Raw genomic sequence first — 18,173 nt, 5'->3', positions numbered from 1 at the left:
CAGGAAGGAGGTTGAAAACATACATTATTATTTAATTCTACAATAAAAAGACAGAAACTTTACAGAACAACTGAGACAGCAACAGCTTGTAACCTTCTCTGTGCTGGGGTGGTAACATCCACAAGACGACAGCCCAGAGATACGATGCCCCAAACAAATGACTTGTGGAGCAGGCAAAGGCCTCCAGCACAAGCCTCAATTTATGGGGATGCGTGTGGTTATAGCTTCCCAAGGTCTCCTTCAATTGTGCGTACCATCACATACAGTTCAGCCAAGCCAACCACCGAGGCCACAATCACGGCTGACAGGACACGCTGTGGGTACAAAAGGAAAGAGAAGTGACTGTGTGTGTGTGGTCAAGCTGCTGCCTGGTGCTGTGCAGCGTCTGCTGCTGCTGCCAACCAGTTCTGAACTGGTTCTGAGGCCGTGGCCACCAGGCTCACTCACCGCCGCCGTCTCCACAAAGACGTACTGGCTGCCCAGGTACGTGCAGGCGAACGCAGCCACCACGGTGACAAAGTAGTTGAATATGGTGATGACTACAGCTTTAACAGAGCGAACTGGAGAGAAAAAGGAGAGGTGATTGCTTCCAGGTAAGGCTTGGTTAGGGGCACGCTGCAACCCTGCTGGCTGAATCTGCCTGTGACTGCCTCAGCTGGGCTATGGGAATGCTTGAGACTTCACATGTTTTATGCCTCCAGAAATACTTTCAAGAACTACAGACTGGCTGCTCCTTTACTGGAGGAACACTTCTGAGCATTAGCACCTTTCAGGGAGATGCTGTTGGTCAGAGAGGGAAGGGCTGGCTGAGGCCAACTACTCGCAATGTGATGGTTCCTGTGCCCCACTTCTCTGCTGTTGGTACATACTGTCAGGTGTCAGCAAGACAAACAGCCACTCACCTTGCCTCCCAAACTCAGCTAATGTCCCATGGTTCATATCCTAAAAGAAGGGATTAAAACAGCTTGTGTTCCATTGTATTTTAACATTAATTGCAGAATAAAAGCACTAGCAAAACCCTGTCCAGTTTCTAAGACTTGCTGAAAACCCTGGACAGCTCCAGCTGGGCCTTGGCAGCTGCTGGATGGGTTGCAGGGGAGCAGCAATTCCACAGGGCCCACATTATTTTGGATTTACGCTTGTGGTCTGATTCATTGACAATGAGAAGGGTAATTTCTAATCAAAGCATTTCTTGGGGTTTGAGCATGTTTTCAGAGGGGGATTTGTCTTTAACAGACCCTAGAGGGTCTTGCCTTGAATTGTGATGGGATAGCAGGCAATGCCCACACACACTCGGGAGCATCCTGAACTTAGAAAGCCATACTCTAACATGAGATTGAAAGAGCATGAGCTTCTGTTCTTCATATGAGTATCAGCTTGAAGATGAACCAGTGTGTAACACCAATCTGGCAGGCTCGCTACTTTATTATTTTTCCTCTAAGACAGATGGATTTTCTTCCAACTGCCCCTCAGTTTTGCCTCAGGAGCACTGAAGGCACTGTGTTCACAGAAACAGAACACCCTGAGTTTGAAGGGATCCATAATGATCACCAAGTCAAACACAGGACTGCTCTGAAAATCAGACATATGTCTGAAAGAGAGCTGTCCAGATGCTTCTAGAACTCTGGCAGCTCAGTGCCATGTCTGCTGCCCTAGGGAGCTTGTTCCAGTGCCCCAACACTCTTTGGTGAAGAACCTTTTCCTGATATTCAACCCGAACCTCCTCTGTAATTGGATATCCTGGGGGGGGGTTGGACATCCTTGGGCAGGAACTCTCCCTCCAGGCCCCTCACCTGCCCAGTTACGTTGCGGGTCATCCGTCGGTACTCCTCGTTGGCCAGCTTGGCCTTTATCTGCTCCAGCCTGGCCACCAGCTCGGGGTTCTGGGGGAAGGCCAGAATCACTGTGAGGGCCTCGAGAGGTGGTGGCAGCTCCCAGCCCCTCCCCAGCCCACACCTACCCGCGGCTGCACGGGCACCTTGGGCAGGGCGATGTCACTGTCTCTCAGGAGCTCGTGGAGGAACAGCTGGGACTCTGCGGAGGGCAGAACGGGGAGGTTAACCGCGGTGCAGTGCAGCGCGGCATAGTTTGCTAGGCCCCGCGCGGCCTACCTGCCTCTCGCAGCCCGCTGTGTAGCCTCCTCACCAAACTGAAGGGAACCAGGGAGCCCTTGGAAGCCACAGCCTCCCGCAGCTCATCCCGCAGCGCGGCGGGGAGCCCGGACAGCTCCTCGCTTTCCACCGCCCGCTTCAGCCGCGGCCCGGCCCGAATCGCCGACGCCATCTTGCCCGGCTGGTCTCCTAGGCGACGCGGAACACCATAGAGCTCAGCGGCGCCAGAGGGCTAGAGCGCCGCGGGGAGACACTTCCGGGAAGTGGAGGGCCGGAAGTGGGCTCGCGCTGCAGTGTGGGCCGGCGGCGGGATGTCGGGCGGCGCGGCTCGGCGGTACTTGGCGGCGGCGCTGGGTCGGTGCCGTGCCCGTGGGCTGCCGCTGTGGGAGCCGCCCCCGGCCCGCGGGCCGCGACCTCTGAGCGGTGGGAGCGTCGCGGCCTTCTCGTTGCTGCCGCGGAGGCACCTCTCTTCGCGGTGAGGCCTGTGAGGGGCGGGCGTGCGCCGGGGTCCGGGTGGGTCAGAGGTTACTGGGAGGCGTGAGGTGTTTTTGGGGTGCGTGAGGGGGTACTGGGATGGATCAGGAGGTGTTCAGGGGATTTAGGTGTTTTCGGGGCACATGCAGGGGTGTTCTGGGGGCTCGGGAGTGTTGGGGTGCGTGAGGCAGTTTTGGGACGTGTGAGGGGGTGTTGGAATGGTCAGAGGATGTTAAAGTGGTTGAGGGGTAGTTGGGGGGGTGAAGGCACGTTCATATGGTTGGGTTTTGGGGATGGGTGAGGGGGTGTTGGTGGTTAGGGTTTTTCAGTGTGCTTGAGGAGTATTGGGGTGAGTGAGGGGCTGTTGGGATGGGTGACAGGGTATTAGAATGGGTCAGGGGTTTTGGGGAGCATGGGATGTTTTTGAGACGTGTGGGGGGAGCGTTAGGGTGTCTCGGGAGGGCATTCTTGTGAGTTGGGGTCCTGGGGGCAGGTGGAGGGTGCTGGAGTGCCTGGAGCAGGAGATTAAGGGTTGGGGGTGATTGGAAAAGGGAAGGGGGGTCTGGAGGGGATTATGGCTGGAGGGGTCACTGGGGCAGAGGGCAGGGTGATGGGTGCTCCTGGGAAGGCGGGAGGTACAGGGAGGGGGCTTGGGTGCTATGCATAGTGCTCCCAGCTCTGGGCACTCTGCCCGGTGTGCCCTCTGTGCTGCCCTGCAGAGCCAGCAAAACCTTTCTCTGGTCCTAGGAACCGTCTGGAGGGCAAAGTGCTGGAAACAGTGGGGGTGTTTGAGGCACCAAAGCAGCATGGCAAATACGAGACGGGCCAGGTGAGCTGTCCTGGGGAGCAGAGCTGACTCTGCAGGCTCTTTCCACAGGCATAGGGGTAGCTGAGTGATCTGCCAGTGAGAAGGCTGTGGCATAGTAGTGGAAGGCCCGAAGTGTCACAGTTCGGTGTTTCGTGTGTCTGCTGTGTTGGCAGTTTGTCAGTCATCTGACAGTAGCAAGTTGATAAGAATCTGCAACATGACACATCTGTTCATACAGTGGTATTTGCTCTCCAGTTTTAATCTGCTTTCTCCCTTTAGCAGCAAAAGGGAAAACTGCTGAATCTGAAAAATAACTAAACTTGTAATTTCTGCATGTATGACTCTCACGTATGTTTCTGTGTTTCTGAGCAGTTTCTTCCATCCTGTTCTCCTTCCTGCACTTCTCTTGAGCCACTACTTTATTACTGGTTTAATCATTTGTTTTATGGGATAGAGGCAATGCAAATTTGTCCTCGTTTCACATTGTTGATGTTTCCTTTGTGCTTCTGCTGTGGTGATCGTCCCTGTATTCCCATCTAGCAAATTCTACCTTAGTTAACAGATGCTTCTTTCTTTTGATACTTTTCCAAAAAAAAAAAAGGGCTTTTGGGTTCGTATTTTCCATTGTATCTAAGAGTGAAGTTTGCTGTGTATTCAAATGCAACTGTTTGTTCCTTTCAGCTATTTCTTCACAGTGTGTTTGGCTATCGAGGAATAGTCCTGTTTCCCTGGCAAGCTAGGCTCTATGATCGAGATGTTGCTTCTCCTGTCACAGAAAAGTAAGAATTCTTTCTTGTTTATACACTGTTATGTTTACACTTCTTAGCAAGTGCTACCATCCTAAGTGAACTCCTTCCCCTTCTGAGCACCAGTTGAAGCAGGGGTTGGTGAGCACATGCTTGAGCTCAGTGTTCTGCTTTTCTGTTTAGGAGTGAGAACGTAGCAGGCCATGGTTCCAAAGAGGTCAAGGGCAAAACGCATACTTACTATCAGGTGCTAATAGATGCTCGGGATTGTCCACATATAGTAAGTAACCAATATAATCTTGGTATTGAAATTAAGATATCTTCTCCAATGTGAATGCTTTTCTTCCAGTGGATATAAATCTACATAGTTAATGTTTGTCAAGTCATAATTTCCCTGGGAAAAGTGTCCTGGAATGTCATACAGCTGTTTTCTGGATTGTTTTTCCCCTTTCAACCCTTATTTCCTCATCTTCTTGGCGTTCCTATTTTGTTATGTGTAGGCAATTGTGAATGTAAGTTGCAGCACTGAGAATGTTTTTGAACTGTTTGGGTGAAGAGTTAGCCTAGAAATGTCAGGAGGGGAATTGGTCAAGTCAAACAAATGTTATACACTTCAGAAAGAACAACAGTAAACTGAAATGTAACTGGAAACCGACCCATGAAAATCTGCACTGAAAGACACAAATCTTCCTTTTCTCAGTCCCAGAGGTCGCAGACGGAAGCGGTGACGTTCCTGGCAAATCATGATGACAGCAGAGCCCTCTATGCCATACCAGGTTAGTAAAATGCACCTGTAACTTCTGTGGAGATGTGATTTGTCATGAAGTGAGCTCAAAAAGTCACAAAGAACCAACTTCTACCAGTGAAGCAGCAGTGCATGTAGGACATTGCTGTAATAGACCTGTGTGTGATTTAGGGCCCTGTTAGAAGCAACTAAAATATGTGAAGCCCTTTTGGATAGATAGAAGTTTGACAGACTCTATGATCAAAGTCATGGCTGCTCAGAGCTACTGAGACATAGATCCCATATGCATACTCTGTTGCATACAAGCTATTCTGCTTTATTACCAAGACCACTAGACCTCTTTTTTTTGTCCTATGCATTTGCTGTCCAAAGGCCTTTTGTGACAGTATGGTCACATTGCAGCCCCTGTCTGGAATTCACCCTGTAGAGAAATCTCACAGCAGAATGCTGCCAAGGTTATTGCTAGCTCATTTCCTCCCATCTTGCTTGCAATTATAGTTTTGGCATTAATCCCTTTCTTAACTTCTTACCAGTGTTTCTCTGCCAGGGGACTTCTGAGCAACTTTCTTCTGGAGAAGTTCAGTGGCTTTTTGGGGTTTCTTTTTCAGGTTTAGACTATGTAAGCCATGAAGATATCCTTCCCTACAGCTCCACTGATCAAGTGCCCATCCAGCATGAGCTCTTTGAGAGATTTCTCATGTATGACCAAACAAAAGGTAATTTTTGGCCTCCGAGGAAAATCTTCAGGACCAGATGCTTGATACATTCTATTACAAGTATCTAGAACCCATCTATCATCTTGGATACAATATAAAACTTGTGGTCTGGTGTGGATTTTTGTTACAGTAAAGCTTCCTCTATTTTTGTAACTATGTGGTTACAGTATACTTAAGAACTCTAATCTCTCCCTCCTTACAGTTCCACCTTTTGTAGCAAGGGATACTCTTTGTGCATGGCAGGAGAAGAACCACCCCTGGTTAGAGCTCTCTGATGTGCACCGGGAAACCACAGAGAACATTCGAGTCACAGTCATCCCTTTCTATATGGGCATGAGGGTAGGTCTGTGTTGCATCTTGCTGTGTTAGTTCTGTGATCTGTTTAACTTTTTTTTTTTCTAAGGCCTGTTTACTGACTGGAAGTACTTTTTGCTTACTGGAGAAATTACTTTTTGATCCCTTTTGCAATTTCATTGTCCAGCTCATGTATGAACGTGAAACTGCTTTGTCATGATTTCCTGGGGAATAACTCCTGCGCTTGGATTCCTCTTGTTATTTGTTGGGTAGGAGATACCCTGGACTTTACTGCAGAATGCTGTCAGGAAGATATTTAGGAAAGCTTGTAAATTTGTCCTTTACTGTCCCAGAAAGCAGCTGGGTGTGCATGTAATGTTACTCCAGCAGACATCTTTGGTGCCACAAGCCTGTTATCCTGCCTAGCAGTGAGGTGCTGTGGGTGTTGACCCCTGTATCCTATCTCTAATGGAGATCAGAAGCCTGTAGATTTAATACATAACCATGCACTCTTCGTAGTGCAGCATCTTGATGTGGACCATTAAAAACAACAAGGCTGTAATAGCCTCCTGGGGGGAAGGGCTGGGAATTACAGTCACAGTTTGATTTCTGAGTCTGGAGGAGTGCAGCTGTTGGGGAGCTGCGCTGTGATGGGTGAATGTTCTGGTGCAGAACTGCAGCTACCGTGGGGTCCAGCTGATGTTTGTCCTAACCTCATCAGAAAAACAGGTGCCTGAAGGCAAGGAAACGGGTGTTTCTGGATCTGTAAAATGTGCCTAATTAACATGGAGATCAACCCTCTGTAGTCATGAGATCCTTGCAAATCTCCCACCTCATGGCTATGTCTAGAGCAGAGCCAGTGCCAGGCAGTAACTGATGGGCTGCTTTGGAGAGCAGCTGTCTCTGTGCTCACGTGAGTTGTCTGCGTCAAGCTGGCATGGAGAGAGAGCTCCTGTGCTTGTGCTGTACTGACAGCTGAAGAGGTTTTGGCACTGAGCATTGAAGGGCAGCTGCTAAAGTCTTTTGTTTCTCTTGACAGGAAGCCCAGAATTCCCATGTCTACTGGGTAAGTGCCTTTTGTTTTGCGAAGCAGCTAAAGGGAAGGAGTTTATTTGCTGTGGCATCATTGCTGTGTGTTAAACTCTGAGGGAGAGTAGCCCTTGCCTGGCAACTGTTTCCCAGTATTGGCTACGGGTTATCAACTCTTTGCAGCTGATTCTGGTTCTTGATAAGGGTTTTTCTTCTGTCCAGTGGCGCTACTGTATTCGCTTGGAGAACCTTGACAGTGAAGTGGTACAGCTCCGAGAAAGGCACTGGAGGATATTTAGCTTATCTGGCACCCTGGAAACAGTCCGAGGCCGCGGCGTTGTTGGAAGGGTAGGTATCCTGCAGCTGGATTGAATTGCTTAGTGGGCAATAGAAGTAGAATAGAAAACAGGAATGGAAAAAAAAAGAACCAAAAACACTCAAGCTTTTTATGTGTGAACTGAAACTTCATACAGAATGTTCCTGAATTACTGATAATGGGAAAACTGGAATAATATGCGAGACTGGTGTTACTCTCTGGGTGTGTTGTTTGCCATGTGGTTGGGAATGATGCTGAAGAGTTAAGGAACAGAAAAGAGGGACTAGTGCCAAATACCATTTTGAAGGTTGTGCGTCTCTGGTTTTCTTCTTGTTGTATAAATTGCCTGTTGACACCTGTCTGTGGAGGAATCATAAGATCCTTTGCTGATATAGAGTGGTCTCTTCTTGTTTTCTCAGGAGCCAGTTTTATCCAAAGAACAGCCAGCATTTCAGTACAGCAGTCACGTCTCCCTGCAGGCATCCAGTGGTCACATGTGGTAAGAAACACTTATTTCTGCAGTTGTGGTTTAGATGTAGGATCCCACAGCACTCAGCTGGGACGCAGTTTGCAGTCTGGAGTTGTGGCTTAAAGGTGGGTGGAAGTGGACAGGATGGGATTTACTTAAAGTGGGTCTTTGTGTAAGCTTCTTCACAGTAGTAATCCCAGTTAGGGTTAAGAAGATCTGTTGATTTTCTGCACTAAGAAGGCTCTAAGCTAATTTATCCTCCTTCTCTGGTCTCTGCTGAACTGGATTTGAAAAGACATGAAGCAGTTCTCTATGATCTTCTGCTGCACTCAGTTTCCCTTTCAGTCCTTGGTGCAAGGCTTCATGCTGACATTTCCCTAGGCAGCAGAGATGGTGTACAAGGGTGCTCCCTCCTTACAGGGGGCTGCTCTTTCACTGGGCTTGGATTCTGTTCCTGCAGTGCAGTTTTGTGTTCAGAAAGAATTGGCACGTGGGGTTACTCCCAGTTTAGGCCAGCTGGGACCTTCAGTTTAACTGGCATCCAGGTCTTCTCTTCTGTAAGTGCAGGTGGGAAAGTGCTCAGCCTGAGTTCTGCTGTATTGCACGGTTAAAGCAGTTTCTTCTTGTTTTGCATTTCAACTAGGTTAGTACATTTAGTGTTGTCTCTGGACAATAAATGTGCAGCCACCTCTTGCCCGCTGCGTGACAGGTCTCTGGCTCATGTTTTTTGAGTAAATCTGTTTCAGATGTTAAGCTGCCTTGAAACTGCCTTTGTCTGAGTTGGGAAAAGCATGAGAGCAGCTCTTTGCCTATAGGATATACCCTTGTTTGACATGTTATGCATTTTGAATTGCCTGAATGTATGCCCTGGGGAATAAAAATAGTTGTGGTGTTTTTATTTTTTCCCCTCTCTCATGCATCCCGGAAAGAAGACGAAGGTTCTGAAGTTCAGGGCAGTGAGAATAATAGGGACGTGGCAAATTCTTTTTGAGTTCAATAGCAGGTAGATTCAGTTCCTCCACACCCTTTCTGAAGTGCAAAGTGGACATCATTTGCAATTGCTTCTGTAATGGGATTTCATATTATCGCAGACAACTACTGGAGCTTCTGCCAAGAAAGGCAAATCAGAGTTTACTTGCAATCATTTTGTAAAAATAGTTCAGATGGTTCTATCTCCTCTGGGGTGGGTGTGAGATAAACATTGCTGCAGATGCTTGGAGTGCATTTGCCTCCAGGAGGCTCCAATCATGACATCTTTATTCAGGAAATGTGTATTAGAGATGTGATGTAAACTGCCCAGGAGTCTTCCAATAAATGAGTCATCCTGGCAGACAGATGCTGAACCAGCCCCACTCCCTCTGCAGGATGTGGAAGAGCTTGTTTCTTAGCGCCTAGCTGATGATTCCTAGCTGTGTTTCTCCCTGGCCTCAGTGTGATCTCTACCATTATTTTGCAGGGGTACTTTTCGATTTGAGAGGCCTGATGGTTCCCACTTTGATGTCCGAATCCCACCCTTTTCTCTGGAAAGCAACAAAGATGAGAAGACCCCCCCCTCCGGCCTACACTGGTAGAGCAGATTGAGTGCCGAGACCCACAGAGAGCTGTGTGTGTTGTAGACCTTTGCCTCCCTTTCATGCTGCAGCCAGGAAAATGGAGCTTTTAAACATTTTAAACATTTCAGTTTTAACCATTGTCTAACAGGGAGGCTCTTTTTGAACTTTAGTACTGGCTCTCTCAGTCTGCTTGTAAACATAAGCTGTGCTACAGTTAACCCTTCCCTTTGTGGCACCTGCTGGGGTTGGACCTGGGCAACATAGATCTGTGTGGCTGCAGAAGACTGGCCCCCTCAGCAGGCCCAGACCCTTTCCAATGTGTTGTGAATTCTCCGCAATGTGAGGTTTCTCTAATAAACTGGCCCTTCCAGTTGCAACCAGTCTTCCTTTATAAACCAAGGCCTAGGATTCGCCTCCAGCTTGCCCTGGCTTGTTGCTCCTCCTCACCCTTGTGCAAAGTAGAGTCAGCCAAAATGTCTAGCTGCTTCAGGAGGATGTGTTAGGGAGCAGAAATGTGAACTGCTGTACTTCCTTGACGAGGCGCAGCCTTCTTGCAATGCAGCTGCTTTCTGGGCTTTAGCCAGTGTGTGGCAGAGCAGCCTGTAAGCAGCACTCCCTGCTTTGCAGCTTGCCTGAGCTGTGCACTGGGGTGATGCAAAGCCTGTTTTCTTGGAGAAGAGAGCATGGAGAGAGAAGGGTGTGTTGGCAGGTGGTGCTGAGCAGACTGACATGGTGCCTTTTGAGTGTCCAGCACTGGGCTGCGTGATGCAGTAGTCCAGGAGAGCTGAAGAGCACATGGATGGCAGCCCCCGGTCCCCCAAGGGCTTGCCTAGCTCTAGGAATACATGATATGGCTCTGTGTTTTCTTAGCAGTTTCTGCTCTGAGAGGAATAGTTTGGTTTACCCAGAAAGCAGTCACCCGCAGTGAGGTAGTGCTTGGCTTTTGCTCCCGTTTGCTCATCTCAGCAGGGTGTGATTTTTTTTTTTATTTTTTTATTTTTTTGGTAGTCTGTTCAGAGGGTCCTTCCAAACTGCAGGCACAGGTTGGTGAAATACCTGTAAGCTTACAGTATGTGGGTTTGTGGGAATTTTGCTTTTACCTGTGAAGGGCCTGGTCCACAGTGCAAATCAGGTGTTAACTCTTCACCAGCCTGAACTGCTCTCACCAGCTCCAAGGGTTGCAGAGTTAGAGACATCAGCCTCTTCTGCTGCCCCTGGATGTCCTAGGCCTGGCCCTGGGTGACTTGTAAAGGGCAGAGGTAGCCTTGTGATGGGAAGCCTAGGTGGAAAAAGTTTCAAACTGTGCTCCTTTCCCTGGTCTTGCATAAATGGCAAGGGATAAATAACTTATGGGGCTGTTTTTCTTGCTCCAGAAATATCCCAGTTACCTCAATTCCTCCTCCCTTCACATTTGGCTCTGTATGGCAGTGCCATGTGGTCAGACAGTGGGAGAGACTGTGTGCTGCCCTGCAGCTAACGGACACCTGTATAGGGAGAATTAATTACTACTACTTAAACAGTGTTTATTTGTCACCGGTCTCTTAATTTTGTGACTTCTTTCCTGTCAAGCAGGACATGCTATCTACATTGCTTTTAGAGTTACAAGGTTTGGACAGCTTGTTTTAGGAGTAGATAAGGATTGGTGAAGAGCTCTCAGTTGCCCCCCCTCCCCACGCCACTGTTGTGCTGCTTTCTTTGCAGGAGAAAAGAGGGGGATAACACAGTGCTGGGGAGTGTCATGGCTGTTTTCTTTTGGTATTTTTTTTTTCCCCCTCCTGTGCAGTTATTCAGTGGAGAACAGAGAAGCAGCTGCCTTACCTCTCCCTTGGGTTACTGACTTCATCTTTCCTGGCAATTGCAACACTATTGTAAATATTTAACCTTAATGGCTCACCTGCTTGCATTCTGTGGGTGGTGTGGGCCTAATGCTTCCAGTAGCAGGGGCAGTTGTGTTTCTGAGAGATGGTGTGAGCCTTGGGGGTATGACAGAGCCTTGGCTGTACCAGTGACGGTGTGCAGTGCTGCCCACAGCACACGGGGCTGGGACGGGGAGCACAGGAACGCTGCTGCCCGATCTGTGCATGGAGCAGGGACAGGACCAGCTGCAGGCCTGGCTTTGGGGCTCTTCCTCAGTTCCCACTTCCCTCAGGAGAGCTGCTGGGTGTGGGGGCTTTCCTCTCCTGTGTAAATATCTGTACAAAGAACTCCTCAATAAAGCGCTGAAGGAACGGCTGGGCGTCCTGCCTGTCATTTCCCCCGCACAGGCCCTGAGGTACTGGTGCCACTTGCACAACCTTCCCCTCCCTGCGCCATCTTGAATACGATCGGCGCTTTGCCGCCCACCCCCAAAGCGCACGTTGCCGGAAGTGACGTAAAACGCACAGCCGGAAGTGGTGACGGCGGCGTGAAGGCAGCATGGTGGCGGCCGGCGCGCACCGGGCCGGGCCCCTGAAGCAGCAGAATAAGGCTCACAAGGGCGGGAAGCACCGCGGGACGGCACAGCGCCGATCTGGAGGTGAGGCGGGGCGGCCCGGGGAGCTCCCCACCGCGTCCCCGTCGGCCTTGTCGCCGCCTGACCGCTTTCTCCCCGCAGGCCGAGTCGCCGTCAAGGCCTTGCCACACCGTCGGCGCCGCGATCTGAACAGGGTGGACCGGCGGCACCAGGCGCTGCAGCTCCGCAGACAGCGCAAGGAGGCGGTGAGGGGGAAGGGGACTGGGCTTGGCATAGGAAACAGCTGGTGGGTCGGCGTGTGTGGGTAGCTCTGTTGGACCGGGCCGCTGTGGATCTAGGAGCTGGGCAAACCAAGTGTTGTAGGGCCGAGCTGTGGAACTGCAGTCTTGATCCAGGGTGCGGGATTGGAGCCGGGCTAAGGGTGGTTTTCACACCATAGATCTTTGCCCGTAGGTGCTGGCAGAAAAGCGGAGCTTGGGTAGCAGGGATGGGCCCCCGCATCTCGTGGTCGTGGTGCCACTGCACACCAGGGCTGCAGCACACGATGCCATCCGCCTGCTGCAGAGCCAAGACTCAGCCGTTGTCCATGTGGATGAGGGAAAAGCTGGCAGTTTTGCCATCCTCTGTCCCCGGCTCAAGCAGCGCTGGCGGTTTGTGATGGCGCAGGCAGGTGAGGAAGCACTGTTTGCACAGGTCTCAGCCCTGTACCCCTGGCAGCCCGAGTAACAGAAGAGTTTTGTATTGCAGGGGATCTGCATGCCGTCATGGACCTAGCAAAAGTTGCTGACTCCCTCCTTTTTGTCTTGGATCCTGCGGATGGCTGGGACAGCACAGGGGAGCACTGTCTCTCCTGCCTTTTTGCTCAGGGGCTCCCTAGTTACGGTAAGATTAAAACTCAAGGCTTCTAGTGAGCTGCAGGTTGGATGGGGTGGTTGATGGGAGCTTACTGTTGCAATAAGTAGAAACTCTGTATGTTAATAAGTAATCACAGGCCTTTTGGCTGTTCTGTTTCTAATAACAGGTCGGATAAATGCTGTCTTATTGTGTTACCCTCCTGGTAGGGAAATGCTGGAGTTCTAGATTTAGGTCTCAGATGTATGATGGTTATTATTGCAATGGTTATCTAGGTGTGCAGAGCAAAAGGAATGAGATGCTTTCTCGCTAAGTTTAATTCCCAGGCCTTTATTTTCATAATCATTTTTAGTCTTAAAATCTTAGATCTAAAGACAAGTTTTCTGTCTTGATTCTTCTTTTGAATGGGTGAAATTGCCTTTGTAAGTTGTGTTGTCAGTCTGTTTTTTGGTTATTTGAGTTGCAGACATCCAAGTTAGTGTTAATGCTTTGTGAAAGGGGTATAAGAACGTTTGTGCTCTGATTGATGGGGAACTCTGTTCTATGTCCTTTGTAGCTCTTGCTGTCCCAGGGGGCACTGACTTGCCACCGAAGAAGCGGATAGATGCCAAGAAGAAGCTCGCCAAAGCCATTGAGAAGTGGTTTCCAGAGGTCAAGCTCTTTCCCCTAAACACAGAGCAGGAGTCCTCACTGCTGCTGAGGCACCTTGCCACCCAGAAGCAGCGGCATCTTGCTTTTCGGGACAGGCGGGCTCACCTGCTTGCCTATGCTGCTGAGTTTGTGCCCAGTCAGGAGAGTGACCAGGTTGGGACCTTGAAGGTGTCTGGCTTTGTCCGAGGACAGACCCTCAATGTGAACAGCCTGGTGCATATTGTGGGGCATGGAGACTTCCAGATGAGCCAGGTGGATGCCCCCCCTGACCCTCTCTCTTTAAATCCCAGAGTGGTTAAAGGACAGAAGAAGAGTCAGGACATGGATGTGCAGGTTTGTGGGAGATCAGGGCTTTGCTGTGCCCATTAAAACAGTGTTCTTAAACTTTAATTCAGAAAGTTTATTTGATTATGGGTGGTAAAGGGTGGGGGGAAAAGGGAGTTTTATCGAGAGAGGCAGTAGGTTCATGTTCTGCCAGTAAGCTTTGACTCCCTTGCAATGTAACTGACGTGATACTGGAGGGAGTTTCTGCTGTTTCTTGGATATTTTCTGGTAGCGAGGGCTGTGTGAGGAGTTAGTCCTTGGCTTTAAACTGGTTATTAGCTTCAGATGGCTATCTTTGTAGCTGGGGACTCTGCTTTTGCTCTTCAGGAAGACTCTGCAAATGGTACTGATGAGATGGAGGAAGATGTTAAGATCCTGATGAAGGCAGATACAAGCAAACAGGAGTCCTTGCAGTCAGAAGTGGTTCCTGATCCTATGGAAGGGGAGCAGACATGGCCAACTGAAGAAGAACTGCAAGAAGCAGAAGGTGAATAGCAGCAGTATTTTTGTACCTTTCCCTTGTCCCTGCTATGAGGGTTGTTAGAAACCACCTGCTGGCGGGATGGCTGAAGGTGGCTATGGAGAAACAAGCTAGCTGGGAACCCAGGCATTTTTTTTTTTACTTCTGTTCCTGGTTCCCCTCACCTGACTGCAAGGCTGGCTGGTTTGCCTGACAGCAGGGTTACATTTTAGCTGGCTTTTCTAGGCTTTGACAAATTCTGTGCTGGGAAATAGTGACTCTGGTCTAGAGGTGGGCTTGGCTCTCCTAGTGTAAATGCTGTCGAGCTGAAGGAGGTTTCTATCTGTATTAATGATTGGTGGGAATTCACACAGCATCTCAGAAGGAGAACAAGAGGGTGGTGAAGGTCCCCAAAGGTACATCCAAGTACCAGGCTGCATGGATTGTGGATGATGGAGAAGGAGGCAGTGAGGAAGAAGATGATGATGATGAGGATGATGATTTTGGTGATGATATGATGGAAGAGGCGGTTTCCCAGGTAACTCTTAAGAGTTGACACTGCAAGTGATCTTCTGGATGCCATTGCATATCCTAGCTCAGTCCTGTCCTTGCAGCTTTCCCTATGCAAGAACACAACACTGAGCTAAGACTTGCCTGGATTTCCTCTGTTAAACCTGTCACATCTATCCTGTTACTTCTTCTGGCCTGCTGGATACCAAAATGGGGGACTGTGTTGTAGCTTGGGCTATGAATCACACTGTGCAAATATATGCAGGATTTGCAGTGCTGCATAAACATAACAGAGTGCATGTGCTCATGGGCTCTGTGCTCTCCTATGTGTCAGGAGGGAGAAAGCAGCGAGGAGGAAGAAGAGCTTGCAGAGGAGGAATGTGAGACCATGACCGTGTCTGAGTGCGTGCGGGATGACCAGTATGATGAGAAGATGGAGGAAGATGAACAGATGCTGGAGAAATACAAACAGGAGAGAATGGATGAGATGTTTCCAGATGAGGTGGACACACCACGTGATGTGCCTGCCAGAGTCCGGTAAGAAACTACGTGCTGTGCTGGAAGGGGTCCTCCTCTCTGGTTTGTTGAGGTAGGGCAGGAAGCCTGTGATGTCCTAGCCATGATGTCTGAACCTGGCTGAAGGACTCTTCTGAAGATGAACCTTTAGGCTCTGAGGCTTCCAAGGGAGATAATAGCTGAGGCAATGGGCAGCTCCCTGGGGCAGAAAGAAGCTGTCCTGAGCTGGCAGAGAGAAGAGGAAGGCAGAGTCCTAGTGTTAGTCCTCATGGATTTGTGAAGCAGTTTGTCTTTACTGTTGTCTGCCCTTCAGGTTTCAGAAGTACCGAGGGCTCAAGAGCTTCAGGACTTCTCCATGGGACCCCAAAGAGAATCTCCCAAGGGACTATGCAAGGATTTACCAGTTCCAGGACTTCTTCCGAACCAGAAAGCACCTCTTCCGGCAAATAGAGAAAGAGGAGACTGAAGGAGCTTCGGTAACTCCAGATGATGCTGTTCTTCTGGGTTCCCTCTCTAACCCTGTATCTGTCCTGAGGCTTTTTTCTACTGCAAGAAGTATTCACAGCTGATCCTCTCTTGGCAGGTTGGCTGGTACGTTACGCTGCATGTCTGCAATGTCCCCGTCTCAGTGATGGAGAGCTTCAAAGAAGGGAAGCCACTAGTCCTGTTTTCACTGCTTCCTCATGAACAGAAGGTGACTAAGTCTGGCTCTGCTGATTCCTTACATGTGTGCAGCTCTTTATCTGATTCCCTCATGCCGCATGGGTTGGAGAGGTTTTGGCTACAGAAGGTTTGGGCTAAGATTTCCATGCATAGCTTGCGTTTTGAAGCAGCATCTTCCTTTGGACAGAGCAGCCTAAAGCTTCCAGAGGTGTTCAGACTAGAGCGCCTGAGCCTGGCTGAGGTTTGCACTGATGACCAGCAGTCATGGAAGCCACAGTGAAGGGAATTAGTCCTTGTTGCAATGTCTGCTTTCTGCTCTCGATGTTATTTGCCAGCCCTGCTGTCAGCGTCTCACAGTGTTCTCTCTCCTGCAGATGTCTGTGTTGAATTTCCTGGTGCGGCGGCATCCGAGCAATAGTGATCCAGTGAGGGCAAAGGAGGAGCTGATCTTCCACTGTGGGTTCAGGCGCTTCCGAGCTTCCCCGTTGTTCTCCCAGCACACGTCAGGTTTGTGAGGGGACTGGTGGGGAGAGAACAGATATGCCAGGAAGTGGGGCTGGGGTTTCTAGGGCAGGAAGCCTGTGATGTCTTAGCCACAATGTCTGAACCTGGCTGAAGGATTCTTCTGAAGACTCACACCTGGGCACTGAGGCTTCCAGGAGAGGCACTGAACAGTGGGGAGTGGGAGGGCTTGGGCAATGTGGTTTTCTGGTTCTGGCAAGGCAGTGGCAAGCCCCACACAGTGAGCTGGCAGCTCAGAGGATCGCATTCATTCCTGGATACTCTGTGCCAGCAGAGAAGTGCGGTGTGTAGCCTGCTTTCCTTCAACACAGAGCCCCTTTGCTGGGGAAGAATGAGCTCAGTGGGGTTTTTCAGAGCTCTGAGAACTTCTGTTGGACTGAACTTGAACATTGCTGTTCTATCCTAGCTGATAAGCACAAGCTGGAGCGTTTCCTGCGCCCGGATGCTGCCCTGGTGGTGACTGTTTATGCTCCCATCACTTTCCCACCTGCCTCCGTGCTTATTTTTAAACAGAGAAGTAATGGTAAGTTGGGTTAGCGTTGAGAAAGAGGGTGTTAAGAAATAAACGTTAGCAGGCTTTTCCTACACCCTACCAATGAGTGCGTATTCATAAAGTATGACTTGGGGAAAGAAAAATGCCTTCATGCTGTTTGAGGAAAATTAACTGATTTCCTTCTCTGATTTGCTGGCACCTTTGTTCCTGCTGAGGGGTTGCTCTGGGCCTTGAACCACTTGGGGCAGGGGGTTGTGGTGAGGGAGGAGTTGATGGAGGTTCTTTTGGTCATGCTGCCCTGGTGTGTTAATCTGGCTTGCAGGAATGCACGACCTCATTGCCACGGGTTCTCTGCTGGCTGTGGACCCAGACAGAATCATCATCAAGCGGCTGGTGCTCAGTGGCCATCCTTTCAAGATCTTTACCAAGGCGGCTGTGGTGCGATACATGTTCTTTAACAGAGGTATGGCCTGTCTCTGCGCAGTGGGAAGAGGGGATGTGGAAGCAGAACTCCTGTGCCTATGAGAGTGGTTGTGTTTGTGTGGCAAAGCCTGTTGCTTAGTTGCCTTTCATGTTTTGTTCTCCAGAGGATGTGATGTGGTTTAAACCAGTGGAGCTAAGGACAAAATGGGGTCGTAGAGGACATATAAAAGAGCCATTAGGTAGGTTGGGTTCTGTATTTGTCTCTTGTGGCAGACAGGATGTGGTCTTCCTGGGCAGGAGTGACAGCTAATGGCCTCTTCTGCTCTCTGCCTAGGGACCCACGGTCACATGAAGTGCTACTTTGATGGACAGCTGAAGTCCCAGGACACCGTGCTGCTGAACCTCTACAAGCGCGTTTATCCTAAATGGACTTACGACCCCTACGTTCCAGAGCCTGTGCCGTGGGTGAGGAGTGAGAGTGCACTGCCAGTGCAAGAGATAGAAATGGAATGAGCCTCCAGGCACAGTGCTAATGCAGTTTGTATCTCTCTGGCTGATGTTCTCAGCCTGAGCGTGCTGCGCACACTGATGTCCTGGACGTGTCAGTGCTAGGGTTTGTACTGGGGCAGCTGTCTCAACAGTTGGTGCTTAGGTATCGGCTACAGTTATTTATTTTAATGGAAATGTTTTTCAAAAAATATTTAAGTCCCTGTGTCTTGGTGGTGGCCAGCTGTAGAGGCCAAATGGGAAGCTGTGAGCACCCTGCTGTCCTGTGAACCCTGTGGCTCGCTGAGGCTGTTGTTTTCTTGTCCTGCCATAGTAGCAGGTGAGAGGACTTTGCTGTATTAGACAGGAGTTTGTTGGAAGTTGCTGATGACACAGAAAGGTGAAGCAGCAGCTGGGCAGTGGCTGAGTGCAGCCTGCTTGAAGGTCTGTTCCAGACCAGGATGGCTGGGGAGGGCAGAAGAAGCAGTGCTTTGCTTCCAGGCTCCCTGTAGTCACCCTTTGCTTTGTAACCAAGTGATTCTGGGCTCTAGAGACACCTC

At 49.7% G+C, this 18,173-nt stretch overlaps 3 protein-coding genes across 3 annotated transcripts; 2 read left to right on the top strand and 1 right to left on the bottom strand.

Annotated features, from left to right (window-relative positions):
• On the bottom strand, positions 12 to 2,324 carry TMEM199 (transmembrane protein 199). Its single transcript, XM_021415410.1, has 6 exons — positions 2,112 to 2,324; positions 1,961 to 2,034; positions 1,794 to 1,883; positions 903 to 942; positions 448 to 560; positions 12 to 314 (listed from the first exon to the last, which is right to left on the bottom strand). Exons 1-6 carry the CDS (start codon positions 2,281 to 2,283, stop codon positions 219 to 221), a joined length of 585 nt encoding a protein of 194 aa, XP_021271085.1. The 5' UTR covers positions 2,284 to 2,324; the 3' UTR covers positions 12 to 218.
• POLDIP2 (DNA polymerase delta interacting protein 2) lies at positions 2,423 to 9,638 on the top strand. The gene is made up of 11 exons (XM_021415406.1): positions 2,423 to 2,586; positions 3,333 to 3,414; positions 4,075 to 4,172; positions 4,323 to 4,419; positions 4,840 to 4,915; positions 5,493 to 5,600; positions 5,803 to 5,939; positions 6,934 to 6,960; positions 7,146 to 7,271; positions 7,659 to 7,738; positions 9,165 to 9,638. Exons 1-11 carry the CDS (start codon positions 2,423 to 2,425, stop codon positions 9,277 to 9,279), a joined length of 1,110 nt encoding a protein of 369 aa, XP_021271081.1. The 3' UTR covers positions 9,280 to 9,638.
• TSR1 (TSR1, ribosome maturation factor) lies at positions 11,538 to 17,827 on the top strand. The gene is made up of 15 exons (XM_021415390.1): positions 11,538 to 11,776; positions 11,855 to 11,958; positions 12,167 to 12,383; positions 12,461 to 12,595; positions 13,122 to 13,549; positions 13,868 to 14,027; positions 14,375 to 14,538; positions 14,845 to 15,047; positions 15,340 to 15,502; positions 15,610 to 15,720; positions 16,064 to 16,196; positions 16,618 to 16,734; positions 17,027 to 17,167; positions 17,292 to 17,366; positions 17,462 to 17,827. The coding sequence occupies exons 1-15, from the start codon at positions 11,677 to 11,679 to the stop codon at positions 17,638 to 17,640; spliced, it is 2,430 nt and encodes an 809-aa protein (XP_021271065.1). The 5' UTR covers positions 11,538 to 11,676; the 3' UTR covers positions 17,641 to 17,827.

This window comes from Numida meleagris, chromosome 18 (assembly GCF_002078875.1).
Source record: "Numida meleagris isolate 19003 breed g44 Domestic line chromosome 18, NumMel1.0, whole genome shotgun sequence".
Lineage (NCBI taxonomy): Eukaryota > Metazoa > Chordata > Aves > Galliformes > Numididae > Numida > Numida meleagris.
Note: the sequence above shows the minus strand (reverse complement) of the source record. Positions and strands in the feature narration are given on the sequence as shown.

Coding starts and splice junctions, on each gene's coding strand:
- TMEM199 (XM_021415410.1), bottom strand. CDS start 2,283: ATGGCGTCGGCGATTCGGGCCGGGCCGCGGCTGAAGCGGGCGGTGGAA. Junction 2,035..2,111: donor CAGCGGGCTGCGAGAGGCAG/GTAGGCCGCGCG, acceptor TGCCCTCCGCAG/AGTCCCAGCTGTTCCTCCAC. Junction 1,884..1,960: donor AGGTGCCCGTGCAGCCGCGG/GTAGGTGTGGGC, acceptor GCCTTCCCCCAG/AACCCCGAGCTGGTGGCCAG.
- POLDIP2 (XM_021415406.1), top strand. CDS start 2,423: ATGTCGGGCGGCGCGGCTCGGCGGTACTTGGCGGCGGCGCTGGGTCGG. Junction 4,173..4,322: donor GCTTCTCCTGTCACAGAAAA/GTAAGAATTCTT, acceptor TTTTCTGTTTAG/GAGTGAGAACGTAGCAGGCC. Junction 6,961..7,145: donor AGAATTCCCATGTCTACTGG/GTAAGTGCCTTT, acceptor TCTTCTGTCCAG/TGGCGCTACTGTATTCGCTT.
- TSR1 (XM_021415390.1), top strand. CDS start 11,677: ATGGTGGCGGCCGGCGCGCACCGGGCCGGGCCCCTGAAGCAGCAGAAT. Junction 15,048..15,339: donor GATGTGCCTGCCAGAGTCCG/GTAAGAAACTAC, acceptor TCTGCCCTTCAG/GTTTCAGAAGTACCGAGGGC. Junction 15,503..15,609: donor AGGAGACTGAAGGAGCTTCG/GTAACTCCAGAT, acceptor CTCTCTTGGCAG/GTTGGCTGGTACGTTACGCT.